The following is a 17,642-nucleotide window of genomic DNA, read 5'->3' on the forward strand; positions in this document are numbered from 1 at the left end:
CCTTGAGAGAGCATCTCTTCCATCATCCCTTGAGAGAGCATCTCTTCCATCCACCCTTGAGAGAGCATCTCTTCCATCCACCCTTGAGAGAGCATCTCTTCCATCCCTTGAGAGAGCATCTCTTCCATCATCCTTTGAGAGAGCATCTCTTCCATCATCCCTTGAGAGAGCATCTCTTCCATCCCCTGAGAGAGCATCTCTTCCATCCGCCCTTGAGAGAGCATCTCTTCCATCATCCCTTGAGAGAGCATCTCTTCCATCCACTCTTGAGAGAGCATCTCTTCCATCCCTTGAGAGAGCATCTCTTCCATCATCCCTTGAGAGACCATCTCTTCCATCATCCCTTGAGAGAGCATCTCTTCCATCCCCCCTTGAGAGAGCATCTCTTCCATCCACACTTGAGAGAGCATCTCTTCCATCCGCCCTTGAGAGAGCATCTCTTCCATCATCCCTTGAGAGAGCATCTCTCCCATCCCCCCTTGAGAGAGCATCTCTTCCATCCACACTTGAGAGAGCATCTCTTCCATCCGCCCTTGAGAGAGCATCTCTTCCATCCCTTGAGAGAGCATCTCTTCCATCATCCCGAGTGAGCATCTCTTCCATCCGCCCTTGAGAGAGCATCTCTTCCATCCGCCCTTGAGAGAGCATCTCTTCCATCATCCCGAGTGAGCATCTCTTCCATCCCCCCTTGAGAGAGCATCTCTTCCATCCACACTTGAGAGAGCATCTCTTCCATCCGCCCTTGAGAGAGCATCTCTTCCATCCCTTGAGAGAGCATCTCTTCCATCATCCCGAGTGAGCATCTCTTCCATCCGCCCTTGCTTGAGAGAGCATCTCTTCCATCCGCCCTTGAGAGAGCATTTCTTCCATACACCCTTGAGAGAGCATCTCTTCCATCCCTTGAGAGAGCATCTCTTCCATCATCCCGAGTGAGCATCTCTTCCATCCCCCCTTGAGAGAGCATCTCTTCCATCCACACTTGAGAGAGCATCTCTTCCATCCGCCCTTGAGAGAGTATCTCTTCCATCCCTTGAGAGAGCATCTCTTCCATCATCCCGAGTGAGCATCTCTTCCATCCGCCCTTGAGAGAGCATCTCTTCCATCCGCCCTTGAGAGAGCATCTCTTCCATCATCCCTTGAGAGAGCATCTCTTCCATCATCCCTCGAGAGAGCATCTCTTCCATCCGCCCTTGAGAGAGCATCTCTTCCATCCGCCCTTGAGAGAGCATCTCTTCCATCCGCCCTTGAGAGAGCATCTCTTCCATCATCCCTCGAGAGAGCATCTCTTCCATCCGCCCTTGAGAGAGCATCTCTTCCATCCGTCCTTGAGAGAGCATCTCTTCCATCTGCCCTTGAGAGAGCATCTCTTCCATCCGCCATTGGCTGCTGGTCTCTGCTTGTTTCCAGTCCTTGGGACCTGTGTTCACTCCCTGGGCCTCATCTACAGTTCCTGGCCCCCGTGTCCAGTCCCTGGCTGTGTGTCCAGTCCCAGGGCCCCGTTTCCCGTCCCTGGGCCCTGTATCCAGTCCCAGGGCCCCGTGTCCAGTTCCCAGGATGCGTTTCAGTTCCTGGATGTGTGTCCAGTCCCCGGGCCCCGCGTCCACTCCCCGGGCCCCGCGTCCACTCCCCGGGCCCCCTGTCCAGTCCTCAGGCCTCGTGTCCACTTCACTTCCCGGGCCCTGTGTCCAGTCCCCCTGCCCCGTGTCCAGTCCCCGGGCCCCATGTCCAGTCTCCGGGCAATGTGTCCAGGCCTTGGACCCCATGTCTAGCCCCCGGGCACCGTGTCCACTCCTGGGGCCCCGTGTCCACTCCCCTGGTCCTGTGTCCTCTCCCCGGGCCCCGTGTCCAGTCCCCGGACCCCATGTCCACTCCCCGGGCCCCATGTCCAGTCCCTGGGCCCCATGTCCAGTCCCCTGGCCCCCGTGTCCAGTCCCCGGGCCACGTGTCCAGGCCTTGGACCCTGTGTCCATCCCCGGGCCTTGTGTCCAGTCCCCGGGCCCAGTGTCCAGTCTTTGGGCCCCGAGTCCAGTCCCCAGGCCCAGTGTCCAGTCCCCAGGCCCAGTGTCCAGTCCTCAGGTCTGTGTCCATTCCCCGGGCCCCGTGTCCAGTCCTTGGGCCCCGTGTCCACTTCCTGGGCCCCTTGTCCACTCCCCATTCCCGTGTCCACTCCAGGGGCCCCGTGTCCTCTCCCCAGGCCCCGTGTCCAGTCCCAGGACCCCGTGTCCACTCCCCGGGTCCCGTTTCAGGCCCTTTGCCCTCCATGCCAGCCCCCTCGCCTTCTGCCCCCTGCGCTGACGTCTGTGTACACAGGGCCCTGGCCGCCCTGTTGGTTTGGACTCTGACCCTGTGCCAGGGGTCAGTGTCCGGCGCTCGACGCTTCTCTTCACTTCTGGAACCGCAGGGACGAGCGAGAGGCCGAGGACTGAGGAGTGCGAGACCGAGAGAGCGCCTGGAAGCGAGACCGAGAGAGCGCCTGGAGGCGAGAGAAGAAGCGACAACCGGTAGGAACCGTGGAGGCGGAGCTGAAGGCCAGGAGGGGGTGGGGGGGGGGGGGTATTGGTGGAGGGGGCAGGCTAGAGAGGGGGAGGCCAGAGAGTGAGGACTCCGAGGACCGAGGAGCGCCTGGAGGCGAGACACGAGGCGCCTAGAAGCGGCTCATCCTTTTCTCCCAGTGTCAGAGAGCAGAATACTCACTGCTCCTCTTTTTCTCCCAGCGTCAGAGTTCAGATACTGACTGCTCCTCCTTTTCTCCTAGTGTCAGAGTTCAGATACTGACTGCTGCTCCTTTTCTCCCAGTGTCAGAGTTCAGATACTGCCGGCTCCTCCTTTTCTCCCAGTGTCAGAGTTCATAATATTCACTGCTCGTCCTTTTCTCCCAGTGTCAGAGTGCAGAATACTGACTGCTCCTCCTTTTCTCCCAGCGTCAGAGTTCAGATACTGACTGCTCCCCTTTTCTCCCAGTGTCAGGGTGCAGAATAGCGACTGCTCCTCCTCTTCTCCCAGTGTCAGAGTTCATAATATTCACTGCTCCTCCTTTTCTCCCAGTGTCAGAGTTCAGATACTGACTGCTCCTCCTTTTCTCCTAGTGTCAGAGTTCAGATACTGACTGCTGCTCCTTTTCTCCCAGTGTCAGAGTTCAGATACTGCCGGCTCCTCCTTTTCTCCCAGTGTCAGAGTTCATAATATTCACTGCTCGTCCTTTTCTCCCAGTGTCAGAGTGCAGAATACTGACTGCTCCTCCTTTTCTCCCAGCGTCAGAGTTCAGATACTGACTGCTCCTCCTTTTCTCCTAGTGTCAGAGTTCAGATACTGACTGCTCCCCTTTTCTCCCAGTGTCAGGGTGCAGAATAGCGACTGCTCCTCCTTTTCTCCCAGTGTCAGAGTTCATAATATTCACTGCTCCTCCTTTTCTCCCAGTGTCAGAGTTCAGATACTGACTGCTGCTCCTTTTCTCCCAGTGTCAGAGTTCAGATACTGCCTGCTCCTCCTTTTCTCCCAGTGTCAGAGTTCATAATACTCACTGCTCCTCCTTTTCTCCCAGTGTCAGAGTTCATAATACTCACTGCTCTCCCTTTTCTTCCAGCATCCCCGGTCGGACTCGGAGTGACCATGCGCCCTTGTGTGGCCGCCGCTGTGCTCCTGCTCCTTGGCGTCTGCTCAGGTAACTGCAGGTTTATAAAGGATTCTCCCACTCAGCTGCTTCCGTGTCCCCATCCTGCAGACGGCCACGTGTCATCTCATAGTCCCTCTCACCTCTGTCTCCTTTGTATCCCTCCCTTGATTCACTCCTCTCTCAGTGCCTTGCCCCAGGCATGCAGGGTTCAGTGGGGCCAGGGTCTAAAACATGAGATGGGCCCTGCGTAGCAAGAACATCTAGTCTGAAATGTAAATAAATGTCCTACAGGGAAGGTGAGTCCTGGCAGCTCCAGGGCCTGTAACAGGAGGGAGAGGAGCCTTTTTGGCGTCTTGCATCATGACCAGTCAGGGCAGGCTTGGCTCCATCATGACCAGTCAGGGCAGGCTTGGCCTCACTGTGACCAGTCAGGGCAGGCTTGGCCTCACCATGACCAGTCAGGGCAGGCTTGGCCTCACCGTGACCAGTCAGGGCAGGATTGGCTCCATCATGACTAGTCAGGGCAGGCTTGGCGTCACCATGACCAGTCAGGGCAGGCTGGGCCTCACCATGACCAGTCAGGGCAGGCTTGGCTTCGCCGTGACCAGTCAGGGCAGGCTTGGCCTCACCGTGACCAGTCAAGGCAGGCTTGGCCTCACCGTGACCAGTCAGGGCAGGCTTGGCCTCACCGTGACCAGTCAGGGCAGGCTTGGCCTCACCGTGACCAGTCAGGGCAGGCTTGGCCTCACCGTGACCAGTCAGGGCAGGCTTGGCCTCACTATGATCAGTCAGGGCAGGCGTGGCTCCATCATGACCAGTCAGGACAGGCGTGGCTCCACTATGACCAGTCAGGGCAGGCTTGGCTCCATCATGACCAGTCAGGGCAGGCTTGGCCTCACCGTGACCAGTCAGGGCAGGCTTGGCCTCACCGTGACCAGTCAGGGCAGGCTTGGCCTCACCGTGACCAGTCAGGGCAGGCTTGGCTTCGCCGTGACCAGTCAGGGCAGGCTTGGCCTCACCGTGACCAGTCAAGGCAGGCTTGGCCTCACCGTGACCAGTCAGGGCAGGCTTGGCCTCACTATGATCAGTCAGGGCAGGCGTGGCTCCATCATGACCAGTCAGGACAGGCGTGGCTCCACTATGACCAGTCAGGGCAGGCTTGGCTCCATCATGACCAGTCAGGGCAGGCTTGGCCTCACCGTGACCAGTCAGGGCAGGCTGGGGCTCACCATGACCAGTTAGGGCAGGCTTGGCCTCATCGTGACCAGTCAGGGCAGGCGTGGCTCCACTATTACCAGTCAGGGCAGGCTTGGCCTCACCGTGACCAGTCAGGGCAGGATTGGCTCCATCATGACTAGTCAGGGCAGGCTTGGCCTCACCGTGACCAGTCAGGGCAGGCTTGGCTCCATCATGACCAGTCAGGGCAGGCTTGGCCTCACCGTGGCCAGTCAGGGCAGGCTTGGCCTCACCGTGACCAGTCAGGGCAGGCTTGGCCTCACCGTGACCAGTCAGGGCAGGCTTGGCTTCGCCATGACCAGTCAGGGCAGGCTTGGCCTCACCGTGACCAGTCAAGGCAGGCTTGGCCTCACCGTGACCAGTCAGGGCAGGCTTGGCCTCACTGTGATCAGTCAGGGCAGGCGTGGCTCCATCATGACCAGTCAGGACAGGCGTGGCTCCACTATGACCAGTCAGGGCAGGCTTGGCCTCACCGTGACCAGTCAGGGCAGGCTGGGGCTCACCATGACCAGTCAGGGCAGGCTTGGCCTCATCGTGACCAGTCAGGGCAGGCGTGGCTCCACTATGACCAGTCAGGGCAGGCTTGGCCTCACCGTGGCCAGTCAGGGCAGGCTTGGCCTCACCGTGGCCAGTCAGAGCAGGCTTGGCCTCGCCATGACCAGTCAGGGCAGGCTTGGCTCCTTCATGACCAGTCAGGGCAGGCTTGGCCTCATTGTGACCAGTCAGGGCAGGCTTGGCCTCACCGTGACCAGTCAGGGCAGGCTTGGCCTCACCGTAACCAGTCAGGGCAGGCTTGGCCTCACCGTGACCAGTCAGGGCAGGCTTGGCCTCACCGTGACCCGTCAGGGCAGGCTTGGCCTCACCATGACCAGTCAGGGCAGGCTTGGCCTCACCATGACCAGTCAGGGCAGGCTTGGCCTCATCGTGACCAGTCAAGGCAGGCTTGGCCTCACCGTGACCAGTCAGGGCAGGCTTGGCCTCACCGTGACCAGTCAGGGCAGGCTTGGCCTCACCGTGACCAGTCAGGGCAGGCTTGGCCTCATCGTGACCAGTCAAGGCAGGCTTGGCCTCACCGTGACCAGTCAGGGCAGGCTTGGCCTCACCGTGACCAGTCAGGGCAGGCTTAGCCTCATTGTGACCAGTCAAGGCAGGCTTGGCCTCACCGTGACCAGTCAGGGCAGGCTTGGCCTCATCGTGACCAGTCAAGGCAGGCTTGGCCTCACCGTGACCAGTCAGGGCAGGCTTGGCCTCACCGTGACCAGTCAGGGCAGGCTTGGCCTCACTGTGACCAGTCAGGGCAGGCTTGGCCTCACCGTGACCAGTCAGGGCAGGCTTGGCCTCACTGTGACCAGTCAGAGCAGGCTTGGCCTCACCGTGACCAGTCAGGGCAGGCTTGGCCTCACCGTGACCAGTCAGGGCAGGCTTGGCCTCATCGTGACCAGTCAAGGCAGGCTTGGCCTCACCGTGACCAGTCAGGGCAGGCTTGGCCTCACCGTGACCAGTCAGGGCAGGCTTGGCCTCACCGTGACCAGTCAGGGCAGGCTTGGCTCAATCATGACCAGTCAGGGCAGGCTTGGCCTCACCGTGACCAGTCAGGGCAGGCTTGGTTCCATCATGACCAGTCAGGGCAGGCTTGGCTCCATCATGACCAGTCAGGGCAGGCTTGGCCTCACTGTGACCAGTCAGGGCAGGCTGGGCCTCACCGTGGCCAGTCAGGGCAGGCTTGGCCTCACCATGACCAGTCAGGGCAGGCTTGGCCTCACTGTGACCAGTCAGGGCAGGCTTGGTCTCACCGGGACCCGTCAGGGCATGCTTGGCCTCACCTTGACCAGTCAGGGTAGGCATGGCCTCACTGTGACCAGTCAGAGCAGGCTTGGCTCACCTTGACCAGTCAGGGCAGGCTTGTCCTCACCGTGACCAGTCAGGGCAGGCTTGGCTCCATCATGACCAGTCAGGGTAGGCTTGGCCTCACCGTGACCAGTAAGGGCAGGCTTGGCTCCATCATGACCAGTCAGGGCAGGCTTGGCCTCACCCTGACCAGTCAGGGCAGGCTTGGCCACACCGTGACCAGTCAGGGCAGGCTTGGCCTCACCGTGACCAGTCAGGGCAGGCTTGGCTCCATCATGACCAGTCAGGGCAGGCTTGGCCTCACCGTGACCAGTCAGGGCAGGCTTGGCCTCACCGTGACCAGTCAGGGCAGGCTTGGCTCCATCATGACCAGTCAGGGCAGGCTTGGCCTCACCTTGACCAGTCAGGGTAGGCATGGCCTCACTGTGACCAGTCAGAGCAGGCATGGCTCACCTTGACCAGTCAGGGCATGCTTGGCCTCACTGTGACCAGTCAGGGCAGGCTTGGCCTCATTGTGACCAGTCAGGGCAGGCTTGGCCTCACCGTGACCAGTCAGGGCAGGCTTGTCCTCACCGTGACCAGTCAGGGCAGGCTTGGCTCCATCATGACCAGTCAGGGTAGGCTTGGCCTCACCGTGACCAGTAAGGGCAGGCTTGGCTCCATCATGACCAGTCAGGGCAGGCTTGGCCTCACCCTGACACGTCAGGGCAGGCTTGGCCTCACCGTGACCAGTCAGGGCAGGCTTGTCTCCATCATGACCAGTCAGGGCAGGCTTGGCTCCATCATGACCAGTCAGGGCAGGCTTGGCCTCACCGTGACCAGTCAGGGCAGGCTTGGCTCCATCATGACCAGTTAGAGCAGGCTTGGCCTCAGCGTGACCAGTCAGGGCAGGCTTGGCCTCACCGTGACCAGTCAGGGCAGGCTTGGCTCCATCATAACCAGTCAGGGCAGGCTTGGCTCCATCATGACCAGTCAGGGCAGGCTTGGCCTCACCGTGACCAGTCAGGCCAGGCTTGGCCTCACCGTGACCAGTCAGGGCAGGCTTGGCCTCACCGTGACCAGTCAGGGCAGGGTTGGCCTCATTGTGACCAGTCAGGGCAGGCTTGGCCTCATTGTGACCAGTCAGGGCAGGCTTGGCCTCACCGTGACCAGTCAGGGCAAGCTTGGCCTCACAGTGGCCAGTCAGGGCAGGCGTGGCCTCATTGTGAGCAGTAAGGGCAGGTTTGGTCTCACTGTGACCTGTCAGGGCAGACTTGGTCTCACCGTGACCAGTCAGGGCAGGCTTGGTTCCATCATGACCAGTCAGGGCAGGCTTGGCCTCACCGTGACCAGTCAGGGCAGGCTTGGCTTCACCGTGACCAGTCAGGGCAAGCTTGGCCTCACCGTGGCCAGTCAGGGCAGGCGTGGCCTCATTGTGACCAGTCAGGGCAGGCTTGGCCCCACCGTGACCAGTCAGGGCAGGCTTGGCCTCACCGTGACCAGTAAGGGCAGCTTTGGTCTCACTGTGACCTGTCAGGGCAGACTTGGTCTCACCGTGACCAGTCAGGGCAGGCTTGGTTCCATCATGACCAGTCAGGGCAGGCTTGGCCTCACCGTGACCAGTCAGGGCAGGCTTGGCTTCACCGTGACCAGTCAGGGCAGGCTTGGCCTCACCGTGACCAGTCAGGGCAGGCTTGGCCTCACCGTGACCAGTCAGGGCAGGGTTGGCCTCACCGTGACCAGTCAGGGCAGGCTTGGCCTCATCGTGACCAGTCAGGGCAGGCTTGGCCTCATTGTGACCAGTCAGGGCAGGCTTGGCTTCACCGTGACCAGTCAGGGCAAGCTTGGCCTCACCGTGACCACTCAGGGCAGGCGTGGCCTCATTGTGACCAGTCAGGGCAGGCTTGGCCTCACCGTGACCAGTCAGGCCAGGCTTGGCCTCACCGTGACCAGTAAGGGCAGGTTTGGTCTCACTGTGACCTGTCAGGGCAGGCTTGGTCTCACCGTGACCAGTCAGGGCAGGCTTGGTTCCATCATGACCAGTCAGGGCAGGCTTGGCCTCACCGTGACCAGTCAGGGCAGGCTTGGCTTCACTGTGACCAGTCAGGGCAGGCTTGGCCTCATTGTGACCAGTCAGGGCAGGCTTGGCCTCACCGTGACCAGTCAGGGCAGGCTTGGCCTCACCGTGACCAGTCAGGGCAGGCTTGGCCTCATTGTGACCAGTCAGGGCAGTCCTGGCTCCATCATGACCAGTCAGGACAGGCTTGGCTCCATCGTGACCAGTCAGGGCAGGCTTGGCCTCACCGTGACCAGTCAGGGCAGGCTTGGCCTCACCGTGACCAGTCAGGGCAGGCTTGGCCTCACCGTGACCAGTCAGGGCAGGCTTGGCTCCATCATGACCAGTCAGGGCAGGCTTAGCTCCATCAAGACCAGCCAGGGCAGGCTTGGCCTCACTGTGACCAGTCAGGGCAGGCTTGGCCTCATTGTGACCAGTCAGGGCAGGCTTGGCCTCACCGTGACCAGTCAGGGCAGCCTTGGCTCCATCATGACCAGTCAGGGCAGGCTTGGCCTCACCGTGATCAGTCAGGGCAAGCTTGGCCTCACCGTGACCAGTCAGGGCAGGTGTGGCCTCATTGTGACCAGTCAGGGCAGGCTTGGCCTCACTGTGACCAGTCAGGCCAGGCTTGGCCTCACCGTGACCAGTAAGGGCAGGTTTGGTCTCACCGTGACCAGTCGGACCAGGCTTGGTTCCATCATGACCAGTCAGGGCAGGCTTGGCCTCACTGTGACCAGTCAGGGCAGGCTTGGCTCCATCATGACCAGTCAGGGCAGGCTTGGCCTCACTGTGACCAGTCAGGGCAGGCTTTGCTCCACCATGACCTGTCAGGGCAGGCTTGGCTCCATCGTGACCAGTCAGGGCAGGCTTGGCCTCACCGTGACCAGTCAGGGCAGGCTTGGCCTCATTGTGACCAGTCAGGGCAGGCTTGGCCTCACCGTGACCAGTCAGGGCAGGCTTGGCCTCACCGTGACCAGTCAGGGCAGGCTTGGCTCCATCATGACCAGTCAGGGCAGGCTTGGCCTCACCGTGACCAGTCAGGGCAGGCTTGGCCTCACCGTGATCAGTCAGGGCAGGCTTGGCTCCATCATGACCAGTCAGGGCATGCTTGGCCTCACCGTGACTAGTCAGGGCAGGCTTGGCCTCACTGTGACCAGTCAGGGCAGGCTTGGCCTCACCGTGACCAGTCAGGGCATGCTTAGCCTCATTGTGACCAGTCAGGGCAGGCTTGGCCTCACCGTGACTAGTCAGGGCAGGCTTGGCCTCACTGTGACCAGTCAGGGCAGGCTTGGCCTCACCGTGACCAGTCAGGGCATGCTTAGCCTCATTGTGACCAGTCAGAGCAGGCTTGGCCTCACCGTGACCAGTCAGGGCATGCTTGGCCTCACTGTGACTAGTCAGGTCAGGCTTGGCCTCACCATGACCAGTCAGGGCAGGCTTGGCCTCACCGTGACCAGTCTGGGCAGGCTTGGCCTCACTGTGACCAGTCAGGGCAGGCTTGGCTTCATCATGACCAGTCAGGGCAGGCTTGGCTCCATCATGACCAGTTAGGGCAGGCTTGGCCTCACCGTGACCACTCAGGGCAGGCTTGGCTCCATCATGACCAGTTAGGGCAGGCTTGGCCTCACCGTGACCAGTCAGGGCAGGCTTAGCCTCATTGTGACCAGTCAGGGCAGGCTTAGCCTCACCGTGACCAGTCAGGGCAGGCTTGGCTCCTTCATGACCAGTCAGGGAAGGCTTGGCCTCACCGTGACCAGTCAGGGCAGGCTTGGCCTCACCGTGACCAGTCAGGGCAGGCTTGGCTCCATCATGACCAATCAGGGCAGGTTGGGCCTCACTGTAACCAGTCAGGGCAGGCTTGGCCTCACCGTGACCAGTCAGGGCAGGCTTGGTCTCACCGTGACCAGTCTGGGCAGGCTTGGCTCCATCATGACCAGTCAGGGCAGGCTTGGCTCCATCAAGACCAGTCAGGGCAGGCTTGGCCTCACCGTGACCAGTCTGGGCAGGCTTGGCCTCACTGTGACCAGTCAGGGCAGGCTTGGCCTCACCATGACCAGTCTGGGCAGACTTGGCCTCACTGTGACCAGTCAGGGCAGGCTTGGCCTCATTGTGACCAGTCAGGGCAGGCTTGGCCTCACCGTGACCAGTCTGGGCAGGCTTGGCCTAACAGTGACCAGTCAGGGCAGGCTTGGCCTCACCGTGACCAGTCAGGGCAGGCTTGGCCTCACCGTGACCAGTCAGGGCAGGCTTGGCCTCACCGTGACCAGTCAGGGCAGGCTTGGCCTCACGGTGACCAGTCAGGGCAGGCTTGGCCTCACCGTGACCAGTCAGGGCAGGCTTGGTCTCATAGTGACCAGTCTGGGCAGGCTTGGCTCCATCGTGACCAGTCAGGGCAGGCTTGGCTCCATCATGACCAGTCAGGGCAGGCTGGGCCTCACCGTGACCAGTCAGGGCAGGCTTGGCCTCACCGTGACCAGTCAGGGCAGGCTTGGCCTCACTGTGACCAGTCAGGGCAGGCTTGGCTCCATCATGACCAGTCAGGGCAGGCTTGGCCTCACTGTGACCAGTCAGGGCAGGCTGGGCCTCACCATGACCAGTCAGGGCAGGCTTGGCCTCACCGTGACCAGTCTGGGCAGGCTTGGCCTCACTGTGACCAGTCAGGGCAGGCTTGGCTTCATCATGACCAGTCAGGGCAGGATTGGCTCCATCATGACCAGTTTCGGCAGGCTTGGCCTCACCGTGACCAGTCAGGGCAGGCTTGGCTCCATCATGACCAGTCAGGGCAGGCTTGGCCTCACCATGACCTGTCAGGGCAGGCTTGTCCTAACCGTGACCAGTCAGGGCAGGCTTGGCCTCATTGTGACCAGTCAGGGCAGGCTTGGCCTCACCATGGCCAGTCAGGGCAGGCTTGGCCTCACCGTGGCCAGTCAGGGCAGGCTTGGCCTCACTGTGGCCAGTCAGAGCAGGCTTCGCCTCGCCATGACCAGTCAGGGCAGGCTTGGCCTCACCATGACCAGTCAGGGCAGGCTTGGCCTCACCGTGACCAGTCAGGGCAGGCTTGGCCTCGCCATGATCAGTCAGGGCAGGCTTGGCCTCACCGTGACCAGTCAGGGCAGGCTTGGCCTCACCATGACCAGTCAGGGCAGGCTTGGCCTCACTGTGATCAGTCAGGGCAGGCTTAGCCTCACTGAGACCAGTCAGGGAAGGCTTAGCCTCACCGTGACCAGTCAGGGCAGGCTTGGCTCCTTCATGACCAGTCAGGGCAAGCTTGGCCTCACCGTGACCAGTCAGGGCAGGCTTGGCCTCACTGTCACCAGTCAGGGCAGGCTTGGCTCCATCATGACCAGTCAGGGCAGGCTTGGCCTCACCATGACCAGTGAGGACAGGCTTGGCTCCATCATGACCAGTCAGGGCAGGCTTGGCCTCACTGTGACCAGTCAGGGCAGGCTTGGCTCCATCATGACCAATCAGGGCAGGCTTGGCCTCACCGTGACCAGTCAGGACAGGCTTGGCTCCATCATGACCAGTCAGGGCAGTCTTGGCCTCACCGTGACCAGTCAGGGCAGGCTTGGCTCCATCATGACCAGTCAGTGCAGGCTTGGCCTCACCGTGACCAGTCAGGGCAGGCTTGGCCGCACTGTGACCAGTCAGGGCAGGCTTGGCTCCATCATGACCAGTCAGGGCAGGCTTGGCCTCACCGTGACCAGTCAGGGCAGGCTTGGCGTCACCGTGACCAGTCAGGGCAGGCTTGGTCTCACCGTGACCAGTCAGGGCAGGCTTGGCCTCATTGTGACCAGTCAGGGCAGTCCTGGCTCCATCATGACCAGTCAGGACAGGCTTGGCTCCATCGTGACCAGTCAGGGCAGGCTTGGCCTCACCGTGACCAGTCAGGGCAGGCTTGGCCTCACCGTGACCAGTCAGGGCAGGCTTGGCCTCACCGTGACCAGTCAGGGCAGGCTTGGCTCCATCATGACCAGTCAGGGCAGGCTTAGCTCCATCAAGACCAGCCAGGGCAGGCTTGGCCTCACTGTGACCAGTCAGGGCAGGCTTGGCCTCATTGTGACCAGTCAGGGCAGGCTTGGCCTCACCGTGACCAGTCAGGGCAGGCTTGGCTCCATCATGACCAGTCAGGGCAGGCTTGGCCTCACCGTGATCAGTCAGGGCAAGCTTGGCCTCACCGTGACCAGTCAGGGCAGGTGTGGCCTCATTGTGACCAGTCAGGGCAGGCTTGGCCTCACTGTGACCAGTCAGGCCAGGCTTGGCCTCACCGTGACCAGTAAGGGCAGGTTTGGTCTCACCGTGACCAGTCAGGACAGGCTTGGTTCCATCATGACCAGTCAGGGCAGGCTTGGCCTCACTGTGACCAGTCAGGGCAGGCTTGGCTCCATCATGACCAGTCAGGGCAGGCTTGGCCTCACTGTGACCAGTCAGGGCTGGCTTGGCTCATCATGACCAGTCAGGGCAGGCTTGGCTCCATCGTGACCAGTCAGGGCAGGCTTGGCCTCACCGTGACCAGTCAGGGCAGGCTTGGCCTCATTGTGACCAGTCAGGGCAGGCTTGGCCTCACCGTGGCCATTCAGAGCAGGCTTGGCCTCGCCATGACCAGTCAGGGCAGGCTTGGCCTCACCGTGACCAGTCAGGGCAGGCTTGGCCTCGCCATGACCAGTCAGGGCAGGCTTGGCCTCACTGTGATCAGTCAGGGCAGGCTTAGCCTCACTGAGACCAGTCAGGGCAGGCTTAGCCTCACCGTGACCAGTCAGGGCAGGCTTGGCTCCTTCATGACCAGTCAGGGCAAGCTTGGCCTCACCGTGACCAGTCAGGGCAGGCTTGGCCTCACTGTCACCAGTCAGGGCAGGCTTGGCTCCATCATGACCAGTCAGGACAGGCTTGGCCTCACCGTGACCCGTCAGGGCAGGCTTGGCCTCACCATGACCAGCGAGGACAGGCTTGGCTCCATCATGACCAGTCAGGGCAGGCTTGGCCTCACTGTGACCAGTCAGGGCAGGCTTGGCTCCATCATGACCAGTCAGGGCAGGCTTGGATCCATCATGACCAGTCAGGGCAGGCTTTGCCTCACCGTGACCAGTCAGGGCAGGCTTGGCTCCATCATGACCAATCAGGGCAGGCTTGGCCTCACCGTGACCAGTCAGGACAGGCTTGGCTCCATCATGACCAGTCAGTGCAGTCTTGGCCTCACCGTGACCAGTCAGGGCAGGCTTGGCTCCATCATGACCAGTCAGTGCAGGCTTGGCCTCACCGTGACCAGTCAGGGCAGGCTTGGCCGCACTGTGACCAGTCAGGGCAGGCTTGGCTCCATCATGACCAGTCAGGGCAGGCTTGGCCTCACCGTGACCAGTCAGGGCAGGCTTGGCGTCACCGTGACCAGTCAGGGCAGGCTTGGTCTCACCGTGACCAGTCAGGGCAGGCTTGGCCTCATTGTGACCAGTCAGGGCAGTCCTGGCTCCATCATGACCAGTCAGGACAGGCTTGGCTCCATCGTGACCAGTCAGGGCAGGCTTGGCCTCACCGTGACCAGTCAGGGCAGGCTTGGCCTCACCGTGACCAGTCAGGGCAGGTTTGGCCTCACCGTGACCAGTCAGGGCAGGCTTGGCTCCATCATGACCAGTCAGGGCAGGCTTAGCTCCATCAAGACCAGCCAGGGCAGGCTTGGCCTCACTGTGACCAGTCAGGGCAGGCTTGGCCTCACCGTGACCAGTCAGGGCAGGCTTGGCACCATCATGACCAGTCAGGGCAGGCTTGGCCTCACCGTGATCAGTCAGGGCAAGCTTGGCCTCACCGTGACCAGTCAGGGCAGGTGTGGCCTCATTGTGACCAGTCAGGGCAGGCTTGGCCTCACTGTGACCAGTCAGGCCAGGCTTGGCCTCACCGTGACCAGTAAGGGCAGGTTTGGTCTCACCGTGACCAGTCAGGACAGGCTTGGTTCCATCATGACCAGTCAGGGCAGGCTTGGCCTCACTGTGACCAGTCAGGGCAGGCTTGGCTCCATCATGACCAGTCAGGGCAGGCTTGGCCTCACTGTGACCAGTCAGGGCAGGCTTGGCTCCATCATGACCAGTCAGGGCAGGCTTGGCTCCATCGTGACCAGTCAGGGCAGGCTTGGCCTCACCGTGACCAGTCAGGGCAGGCTTGGCCTCATTGTGACCAGTCAGGGCAGGCTTGGCCTCACCGTGACCAGTCAGGGCAGGCTTGGCCTCACCGTGACCAGTCAGGGCAGGCTTGGCTCCATCATGACCAGTCAGGGCAGGCTTGGCCTCACCGTGATCAGTCAGGGCAGGCTTGGCTCCATCATGACCAGTCAGGGCAGGCTTGGCCTCACCGTGACTAGTCAGGGCAGGCTTGGCCTCACTGTGACCAGTCAGGGCAGGCTTGGCCTCACTGTGACCAGTCAGGGCATGCTTAGCCTCATTGTGACCAGTCAGGGCAGGCTTGGCCTCACCGTGACCAGTCAGGGCAGGCTTGGCCTCATTGTGACCAGTCAGAGCAGGCTTGGCCTCACCGTGACCAGTCAGGGCATGCTTGGCCTCACTGTGACTAGTCAGGTCAGGCTTGGCCTCACCATGACCAGTCAGGGCAGGCTTGGCCTCACCGTGACCAGTCTGGGCAGGCTTGGCCTCACTGTGACCAGTCAGGGCAGGCTTGGCTTCATCATGACCAGTCAGGGCAGGCTTGGCTCCATCATGACATGTTAGGGCAGGCTTGGCCTCACTGTGACCACTCAGGGCAGGCTTGGCTCCATCATGACCAGTTAGGGCAGGCTTGGCCTCACCGTGACCATTCAGGGCAGGCTTAGCCTCATTGTGACCAGTCAGGGCAGGCTTAGCCTCACCGTGACCAGTCAAGGCAGGCTTGGCTCCTTCATGACCAGTCAGGGCAGGCTTGGCCTCACCGTGACCAGTCAGGGCAGGCTTGGCTCCATCATGACCAATCAGGGCAGGTTGGGCCTCACTGTAACCAGTCAGGGCAGGCTTGGCCTCACCGTGACCAGTCAGGGCAGGCTTGGTCTCACCGTGACCAGTCTGGGCAGGCTTGGCTCCATCATGACCAGTCAGGGCAGGCTTGGCTCCATCAAGACCAGTCAGGGCAGGCTTGGCTCCATCATGACCAGTCAGGGCAGGCTTGGCTCCATCATGACCAGTCAGGGCAGGCTTGGCCTCACCGTGACCAGTCTGGGCAGGCTTGGCCTCACTGTGACCAGTCAGGGCAGGCTTGGCCTCACCATGACCAGTCTGGGCAGACTTGGCCTCACTGTGACCAGTCAGGGCAGGCTTGGCCTCATTGTGACCAGTCAGGGCAGGCTTGGCCTCACCGTGACCAGTCTGGGCAGGCTTGGCCTAACATTGACCAGTCAGGGCAGGCTTGGCCTCACCGTGACCAGTCAGGGCAGGCTTGGCCTCACCGTGACCAGTCAGGGCAGGCTTGGCCTCACCGTGACCAGTCAGGGCAGGCTTGGCCTCACCGTGACCAGTCAGGGCAGGCTTGGCCTCACCGTGACCAGTCAGGGCAGGCTTGGTCTCACCGTGACCAGTCTGGGCAGGCTTGGCTCCATCATGACCAGTCAGGGCAGGCTTGGCTCCATCATGACCAGTCAGGGCAGGCTGGGCCTAACCGTGACCAGTCAGGGCAGTCTTGGCCTCACCGTGACCAGTCAGGGCAGGCTTGGCCTCACTGTGACCAGTCAGGGCAGGCTTGGCTCCATCATGACCAGTCAGGGCAGGCTTGGCCTCACTGTGACCAGTCAGGGCAGGCTGGGCCTCACCATGACCAGTCAGGGCAGGCTTGGCCTCACCGTGACCAGTCTGGGCAGGCTTGGCCTCACTGTGACCAGTCAGGGCAGGCTTGGCTTCATCATGACCAGTCAGGGCAGGCTTGGCTCCATCATGACCAGTTACGGCAGGCTTGGCCTCACCGTGACCAGTCAGGGCAGGCTTGGCTTCATCATGACCAGTCAGGGCAGGCTTGGCCTCACCATGACCTGTCAGGGCAGGCTTTTCCTAACCGTGACCAGTCAGGGCAGGCTTGGCCTCATTGTGACCAGTCAGGGCAGGCTTGGCCTCACCATGGCCAGTCAGGGCAGGCTTGGCCTCACCGTGGCCAGTCAGGGCAGGCTTGGCCTCACCGTGGCCAGTCAGAGCAGGCTTGGCCTCGCCATGACCAGTCAGGGCAGGCTTGGCCTCACTGTGATCAGTCAGGGCAGGCTTAGCCTCACTGAGACCAGTCAGGGCAGGCTTAGCCTCACCATGACCAGTCAGGGCAGGCTTGGCTCCTTCATGACCAGTCAGGGCAAGCTTGGCCTCACCGTGACCCGTCAGGGCAGGCTTGGCTCCATCATGACCAGTCAGGGCAGGCTTGGATCCATCATGACCAGTCAGGGCAGGCTTGGCCTCACCGTGACCAGTCAGGGCAGGCTTGGCTCCATCATGACCAATCAGGGCAGGCTTGGCCTCACCGTGACCAGTCAGTACAGGCTTGGCTCCATCATGACCAGTCAGGGCAGTCTTGGCCTCACCGTGACCAGTCAGGGCAGGCTTGGCTCCATCATGACCAGTCAGGGCAGGCTTGGCCTCACCGTGACCAGTCAGGGCAGGCTTGGCGTCACCGTGACCAGTCAGGGCAGGCTTGGTCTCACCGTGACCAGTCAGGGCAGGCTTGGCCTCGCTGTGACCAGTCAGGGCAGGCTTGGCCTCGCTGTGACCAGTCAGGGCAGGCTTGGCCTCGCTGTGACCAGTCAGGGCAGGCTTGGCCTCACCGTGACCAGTCAGGGCAGGCTTGGCTCCATCATGACCAGTCAGAGCAGGCTTGGCCTCAGCGTGACCAGTCAGGGCAGGCTTGGCGTCACCGTGACCAGTCAGGGCAGGCTTGGTCTCACCGTGACCAGTCTGGGCAGGCTTG

The 17,642-nt window shown here is 61.4% G+C and overlaps 1 protein-coding gene across 1 annotated transcript in view; it reads left to right on the forward strand.

Annotated features, from left to right (window-relative positions):
• The first annotated feature begins 2,343 nt into the window (after positions 1 to 2,343).
• Positions 2,344 to 17,642, forward strand: part of APOC2 (apolipoprotein C2) — a 47,522-nt gene continuing 32,223 nt past the window's right edge. Inside the window, exons 1-2 of the mRNA XM_086949240.1 lie at positions 2,344 to 2,501; positions 3,584 to 3,661. Of these exons, the coding sequence (XP_086805366.1) occupies positions 3,610 to 3,661 (52 nt within the window). The 5' untranslated portion in view covers positions 2,344 to 2,501; positions 3,584 to 3,609. The remainder of the gene's footprint in view (positions 2,502 to 3,583; positions 3,662 to 17,642) is intronic.

This window comes from Lissotriton vulgaris, unplaced genomic scaffold, assembly GCF_964263255.1.
Source record: "Lissotriton vulgaris unplaced genomic scaffold, aLisVul1.2 SCAFFOLD_848, whole genome shotgun sequence".
Lineage (NCBI taxonomy): Eukaryota > Metazoa > Chordata > Amphibia > Caudata > Salamandridae > Lissotriton > Lissotriton vulgaris.